This window comes from Pundamilia nyererei, unplaced genomic scaffold (assembly GCF_000239375.1).
Source record: "Pundamilia nyererei isolate P.nyererei 1_Seehausen unplaced genomic scaffold, PunNye1.0 scaffold00069, whole genome shotgun sequence".
In the NCBI taxonomy this organism is placed as follows: domain Eukaryota; kingdom Metazoa; phylum Chordata; class Actinopteri; order Cichliformes; family Cichlidae; genus Pundamilia; species Pundamilia nyererei.
The window spans coordinates 1,868,675-1,876,545 of NW_005187470.1; the positions used below are offsets into that span (position 1 = coordinate 1,868,675).

A 7,871-nucleotide genomic window follows, 5' to 3' on the forward strand; every position below is an offset into this window, starting at 1 on the left:
AATAATGGCATCTTTGGCATACCATTTAAAGGTTTGTTGATTGTTTCTTTGACTTCCTGATGCAGAAATGCCATGTGTGGAAAGGTGCAGTGCGCCAATGTGGATGTGTATAACCCTCCTCCTGGTGTCAGTCAGTATCAAAATAGTTGCTGGGAAGACTTGTGTTAATGCAGACTTCAACCTTGGTACCGATGTGGTAGATCCAGCCTATGTTAACCCTGGCAGCCCTTGTGGTAAAGGAAAGGTGAGCAGACTCTCGTTGCTAATGACAACAGAAAGAAATGTAACAAGTAATGCAAATGTGATTTCACTTTTTCTATGACAATAGTGTTTCTATAAGAAGGAAAATCTTCTAATGACTCATTTTAACTGCAGCAGTAAGTAATTTTTTTTTTCAGGCCTGTCTGGACTTTCAGTGTGTGAATGCCTCAGCTCTCCTGCCCAACCTGGACTGTGATGCAAATACCACCTGCAATAGCCAAGGGGTAAAACTGCATTTTCTTTTTTCATACAGACACTTAGGACATGTCAGACTTTCTCTTTTTAATGTTTATTTCAGGTATGTAATGATCAAGGGCACTGCCACTGTGAAGATGGCTGGGCCCCACCTAATTGTGACAAGTCAGGGCACGGTGGCAGCATAGACAGTGGTCCTGCTCAGGTAGGTGGACTTGAATAGACCTATGATCATCAATGCTGAGTTGGGCTAACAAAGTCCTTTGAATTCATCATTAGAGACACAGTATTTCAAATTACTGTTGAATAAATTGTTCTGTTCCTCCACTGACATGGTTGTGGTAACTTATTCTGATCTAGGCAATTTGGTGAAACTGTTTTGTGTAAATTTCCCAGTTTAACTATATGAGTGTTGGATCAGAAATAACATAATTATCAAGTTATGATGTGTGATCATCCATGTTCTATCCAGTTGATGCCTGCACAGATAAAAAGCTAAAACTTTATCTGGTTTAAATTTGGTCACAACAAGTGAACTCTTTGTGCACCTCTTAATAGCCTCTGGCACTGATACTATTACTTGTTACTATTTATTAAAAGTCACTGATTTTTGGTAATCTGATTTAAAAACATGACAAAACAAAAAGTTATTGATATACGTTGCTAATCCATTAAGTAATAAGACTTTCTCTACCACAGACTGCTCTTTCAGGAACAGCCTCCTGGTCTTCTTCCTGTTGGTGGTTCATCCTCTGGTCTTTCTCATTCTGGTGTCGCTCTACATTTTGAGACACACTGTAAATATCTTAATCATCTCGACAGAGAAAGGAAACACTGCCTTTTTTGTTGTTATTTAAGGAAGAAATGATGCTTTTGCTTAAAATGTAATCAGTGCAGGGGCAAGGGAAGTTGACTAAATTAAAAGTAAACTCATATTTTTAATGTATCTTTCAATAATATCTTTATGTTCACTGATTTCACATCTACCTTAAAGGGAGATACACAAGCTGATCTGCCTAACTGGTTTCACTTGAATTAAATGTCAGTGTTTGGTATGGAGAACTGGAATGTTGGAATGCAGAAAAACTATCAGTTCCGGTTCATGTTCTCCTTTGTATTTTTTTTTAATCATTAATACCTGTTCAGGAAAGCCATGTATGAGCCAAAGGTTCAGTTTGGAAGAATAGAGGAGAAGGGATGTGTGGTTCAGTTTTGTCATGAAACCGTCAGCAGGGGTCACTATTTTAAAAGCTTTTGTAGACAAATAACACAGGTCAGTGGATTGAGATCAATGATAGAAACGGTTAATAGCTCTGACACAAACAAACTGATCAATCACTTTAATTTTTCTCAATACTTTGAAACATTGACTTCTAATTACTTATCCGTCTTCTAAACCTTAAGCATACTTTTCTGCACTGAGAGACTCCAAAGTCAAGGCAGAGAGACATTTCACTGGATCAATCAGACCCTTTGCTCCTTATTGTCACCTTTGCCCTGCCTTGCACCCATTTAGCATCATAGTGCGAGCCATTTTATTTGCTGAAATCCAAATAAACCTACCTGAGACTGGAGAATTGAGACTAGAGTTTATCAGGTCAGCTTTTTGGACTTGAAATTCTGTGTAAGTAACTATTATTATTTCTGTCATTATTGTAATGTATATTTTCATGCAGTTCACAAAGGATCTTCTTTTGATTTGGCCATTGTAAATCTCAAGTCTGCTTTTAAAAGACAACCAGTTTGCAGCCAATGGTACATAGTAAAACCTTTCATGGTGACGAAACTTGAATGCTTGGTTGTCATAAATAGGTGTACCTTTGGCTGGGTGTTGTCTGGAATGCAGACTCAAAGTACACTGAAAAGGTACTTTATTAAGGTGAAGCCAAAGATCCAAAAGGCCATTATACAAACAGAATCCAGAAATTCAACCAGTGGCAGCTCAAGTAGCCAAAAGTAGTATAATGTAACAAAAATCTAAAGCAAGAAGTGGGCTTAAATACATACAAAGTGATCAATGGAAGTGGACAAAGCAGGATAATGAGAAACACCTGATTCTGATCAAAGATAATGAGGCAGGAAGGTATTTAATTACAGCTCATTTTAGCTGCACTTCTTGTCACACTGAACTTGGTAAGAATGGATTTGACCAATGAAATGAGCTACCAAAAATAAAATATTAATGAATTCATAAAAAAAATATGAAGCTAAATTCTGGTTGTGTTAAAAAAAAAAAGTTATAATTACATCCATCTGCAGTTATTTTTTTTTCATGCCTTCTAGTTTGTAAACGTGAATAATGTGCTTTGTCTGCCTACTTTTTGAACTTAGACTGTAAATGTATTTTGTACACAGGTATTTCTTGGGGAAAATAAATCTTGATCTCAGTGATACAACCTGTTTAAATAAAGAACGTAATGATAATTTCTGTGTGTAGCCTATACTATGTCATCACTAGACTAATATGCTATAGTTGGTTTATCCAGAAGCTCCTCGAATTTCTGACTTCCAAATAGCCTCCGAGATCTTAACCCTGACGTAATATATATCGAAAATATCCACTCAGCAAGTATTGTTAAAAGATTGCAATCTTTATATTAACAACACAAACAAACGGAGGCGTCTCTTGGTAGAAAAGTTATTTGGGACAAAGTTGTAAGGTAGGACTGAAATATAACCTTTAACGCTTAAAAGAAAACTTCTCATATAAAAATCCTCTGACAAATCGCTTTGAATTGTCACTGCAACAAAGTCCGGTTTTCTAAGGCGCTCACCTGTCCAAAGCCACACCCATCGTTAGCCACCTGACAAGGAGCAGGAAGCAAAGACAAAACAGGCACTCTGTGGGCCTAACGGGGACGCAATCTACAGACTTCAAAAATGATCATCAAAAATCACATCCTAATAACTGTTTTTGTTTTTTCCTTTATTTCTGGGATCGATAACAAAGGTAAGACTCCTCTGAGCTTGACTAAATGCGTAGGCTGTCGATGTTAAAGGACATACAACGAAAACTTGGAATTTTTCATTCTTAAAAAAAGGAGGGGGGGGAGAGTCCAGCAAAAAAGCTGTGTGGTTAATCAGGACATATTTAGCTTCTGAAAGTACAGCAAAATAAGCTTAAATGTTGCTCTGGTCATTTTAATTTGGGTGTATTCTTAAATGTCTCTTTTCCTGAAGACTAGCATTATGTAATCATGGAGTGACTTCTCTATTTTCATAGTATCTTGTTGAATTTACATTGCAGATGCTTTCCAGGGCTTTACATCAAAGCTTTCCAAGTATTCCATTGTAAATCCTCAAGTGATTCATAGAGGGTCTAGGAGCATCAACAGACAACATCATTTAAAAGATGTGAGTACCTGATACCTGACTGAATTATCTTTTCAGCTGATGGTTTAATATGAACTTTTTTTTTTTAAATGCTCTTTACATATTAAGAAATATGGAGATGAGACAGTGTCATATGCAGTCAACATAAACAACCAAAAGCATGTCATTCATCTAAAAAAGAACAGGTATGTGAATTTGGTTGTAGTGACATTATAAGCTTATATTAATGCTGCAGACAAATATATATACATCTTTTCTTTTCAGAGACTTCTTACACCCAAATTTTGTTCAATATTCACGTGACGCTGCCGGGAACTACAACACATCGTATCCGAAAGAACATGTACGTTGAAACACACCTTAAGTTATAAGGCTGGTCTTGACCATTAACTCTAAAACCTGTTTTCATTTTGTTGTTTTTTCAGGTACATTGTTATTACCACGGGGAGGTGGAAGGCTATAAGGATTCAATGGTAGCGCTGAGCACGTGCTCTGGTCTCAGGTTTGACTATCCCTATTTAAAACAATTCAAATTATTTTCCAGTTATTCTGGTTATTGGGAAATGTTCTCGATAAGTGCCAATGATTTGCTTTAACCTTTTTGAGGAATAGTATCTAAGTTTCCTGAGCTCATAGTACCTGCTGCAGGATTGCCATGCCAAGCCCCTGAATAGAATTAGAGCATTTGTCACTTAGAATGTCTTGAATGCTTTTCTGTAGGGGTGTGATCTTCTTTGAAAATAAGGCCTTTGGCCTGGAGCCTGTGCCACAGTCCACCACCAATGACCACCTTCTCTACCTTTTGGAGGACGTTCAGACCGAGCCCATCACCTGTGGAGTCGTTACTGAGGCTACTTCAGTGCCGAGCCACGAACCCTTTGAGCCTGGCCAATCCCTGACTTCTCTGCTGCGGGTTAAATGCTCATTTGTTACTTCAACATATATTTGCAGTGTTAAAAGGTTATACAACGTGAAAATCATTGGGGTTTTTGTTGCTTTAACAGAGAAAACGCAATTTACCACAGACCAGTTATGTGGAGTTGGTGCTGGTTGTGGATAATCTCAGGGTGAGTGTGTAAATATATATGTAGCTAGATATATATGTGTCTATGAACTCACTGATATGGAAATAATGACTAGGCTTTTGTAAACTGGTGCAGTAAATGAACATATTACTCCTGGTGTCACCAGGCATATAATAGTTTTTAAAATAACTTTTCTCACAAAATCTGGAGTGCTTATATTGTAAAATATAGTGCCAAAGCTATTGAGCAGCATGTTAATGTAAATGCCATTAAATACAAATTAATTGTGTTGACAGTATACTTTTAAGAAAAACAATGCGACAGCAGTGAGAGAGGAGATGGTGCAAATGGCTAATCTACTGGACGGGGTGAGATTTTAAGTAGTTTGTAAAAGAAAACGTGCCTAATTAAACTAGATTCTGTATTAAAACACTGGTATTTATTTTCCTCTTTGTTGTAGTACTACAAGCAGCTGAACATCCGAGTTGTCCTGGTGGGCCTGGAGATTTTTAAGGATAGTAATCCTTTTAGTGTGGACGGCAGTGCAGGAAATGTGTTGGGAAATTTTGTTCAGTGGAGGAAGACTTTTCTGGTACCCAAAATCAGGCATGACATTGGACAACTCATTGTGTAAGTAACACGTGGTCTTTGTCCTTTGGTTTATTTAGTTATTCTGAGCAAGATGTTGTATCAATAATGCTTAATATCAGAATATCAACTGCTCTCTGACACATTTACCCCTTTTTCCATATTTGTTAGTGGTCAGTCTGGGGCATATCCAGGAGGTGTATTAGGTATGGCCTTTGTGGGCACAGTCTGCTCTGCCTCAAGTTCTGGAGGAATCAATGTGGTTAGTTCATCTCTGTTAACTTCTAACACCAGCTGACACACAGAAACTGATACCAATCATACATTATTCATAAAAACTGCAGCTTATTCTCGCAGGCTTTGAATACATTCTACTCTAGTCAAACAGGTTATACTTGAATGCACTCCACCACCGTGACAATGCATCTTTCTTTGTATTATTACAAAGTCTTTTTGGAAACTGCTTTTCTTATTAGTCAAACAACATAATTTATAACATGTATCAATTGCTATTACTATTGCAGTTGAGAAAGTGATTACATCAATAAATTGATTTCTAATATTAATAGAAATCTATATGTACTATATAATATTATATTTTTTGTAGATATATTTGATATATGCTTTTAAGTTCATTTACATTTTTTTTCCTTCTGGCTATACACGAATAATGATTTATCATATCATTGATTTAAACTCACGGTGCAGCACGGTGGCACGGTGGTTAGCACTTGTGCCTCACAGCAAGAAGGTACTGAGTTCAATTCCACCATCAGGCCGGGGTCTTTCTGTGTGGAGTTTGCATGTTCTCCCTGTGTTTGCCCCCGGGTACTCCGGCTTCCTCCCACCGTCCAAAGACATGCAGCTTGTGGGGATAGGTTAATTGGATAATCCAAATTGCCACTAGATGTAAATGTGAGTGCGAATGGTTGTCTGTCCCTGTGTGTTGGCCCTGCGACAGACTGGCGACCTGTCCAGGGTGTACCCCGCCTCTCGCCCTATGACAGCTGGGATAGGCTCCAGTGCCCCCCGCGACCCTGAGAAGCGGAAGCGAATGGATGGATGATTTAAACTCTCATTTCAAATTCAGGAGCTGCAAATTGGGCATAAATTTTGTTAAAATGTCACCATTTAATGTCCTGTGTTTGTTTTTTACAGTTTAGCAACAACAATTTGGCTTTTGTCTCCACTGTGGTGGCTCATGAGATGGGTCATAACCTGGGCATGAATCATGACTCTGCGAACTGCGCCTGTAATGGAAAAAGCTGCATCATGTCAGGAGGTGCCAGGTAATACAGTTTTCACTAATGTTCAAAAAATGTTTAATTTATTGTTTTTTCCGTAGAAGTCTTTTTTTTTTTTTAACCTTCCTTACAATTCCAATTCTGAAAATTTGGGACGATATGTCAAATTTAAGGAAACAATGAATCCAATCACTAGTAAAGGTCTAGCTGTATGCAAACGTTATCTGAAAACGCCGTCACTAGCTCATTCCAAATGAACTGAACCAAAGTGAAAAACTGTTCTGTGGTTGTACGAATCAAAATTTGAAATTCTTTTTCGGAAACCTGGGCGCTGAACTGAAGAGGAGCGTTAGTGCCTATGGAAATGGCAGCTTTAACATCTGGAATGGCACCATCAGTGCTGAAAGATATATAAAGGTTTTAGATCAGTATAGATATTTAGAATTTGACAACAGAAACCTTTCACTATAGTAGGGTTTTTAAAAACATCTATATGAGGCCTGTCCAACTGTATATTTCTATAAATGATTTATCCTGTTATTTTGCAGTGGTGCCACAAATTTTAGCCAGTGCAGTGAAGCAGATTTTGAAGCACTGATTTTAAGAGGAGGAGGCCTGTGTCTGAGAAATCAGCCCGCTGCATCAAATGTGATTAGCAATCCTGAGTGTGGCAATGGCCTACTGGAACAAGGGGAGCAGTGTGATTGTGGCAAACCACAGGTAGAGTACTACTGTCAAATATAGTACTGTGCAGAAGTCTTGAACCAACCCTCATTTCTTTATATTTTGCTTCCATTTATTTATTGAACAATAGTTTTTCAGACTTTCTAAGAGTTCATCTAAAGGTCATTTCTTTTATTATTCTTTTATTATTATATTTTTTAAGCTACTTCACTTAAATTTTTGAATATTCAGGAAATACCAAAAATAGCGTAGTTTAGCAATCATAAATTGTATTTTTGCACCATCAAGGTGATTGCCAAAGAGCCATTAGCCAAAAAACATGGCATGTTTGGTATGGTGTGCAGATGGGGGGGGGGGGGGGGAAGTGACTGACCTGAAAATCTATTTGCAGCAAATGAAAAAAACAGAAGTTTTGTATCTTTTGTTTAAATAATTAATAACTGTCTTTTTTTTCATCTGTTTCATACAGGAATGTACGAATAAGTGCTGCAATGCTGCCACATGTACATTTACCCAAGGATCTGCATGTGCTCACGGAGCA

General features: G+C 37.7%; 1 protein-coding gene across 1 annotated transcript in view; it reads left to right on the forward strand.

The window, feature by feature from the left end:
• Positions 1–3,264: 3,264 nt before the first annotated feature.
• Positions 3,265–7,871, forward strand: part of adam9b (ADAM metallopeptidase domain 9b) — an 8,602-nt gene continuing 3,995 nt past the window's right edge. Inside the window, exons 1-12 of the mRNA XM_005736462.1 lie at positions 3,265–3,406; positions 3,704–3,810; positions 3,898–3,974; positions 4,054–4,132; positions 4,215–4,291; positions 4,510–4,702; positions 4,794–4,856; positions 5,111–5,182; positions 5,275–5,444; positions 5,574–5,664; positions 6,561–6,691; positions 7,195–7,366. Of these exons, the coding sequence (XP_005736519.1) occupies positions 3,337–3,406; positions 3,704–3,810; positions 3,898–3,974; positions 4,054–4,132; positions 4,215–4,291; positions 4,510–4,702; positions 4,794–4,856; positions 5,111–5,182; positions 5,275–5,444; positions 5,574–5,664; positions 6,561–6,691; positions 7,195–7,366 (1,302 nt within the window). The 5' untranslated portion in view covers positions 3,265–3,336. The remainder of the gene's footprint in view (positions 3,407–3,703; positions 3,811–3,897; positions 3,975–4,053; positions 4,133–4,214; positions 4,292–4,509; positions 4,703–4,793; positions 4,857–5,110; positions 5,183–5,274; positions 5,445–5,573; positions 5,665–6,560; positions 6,692–7,194; positions 7,367–7,871) is intronic.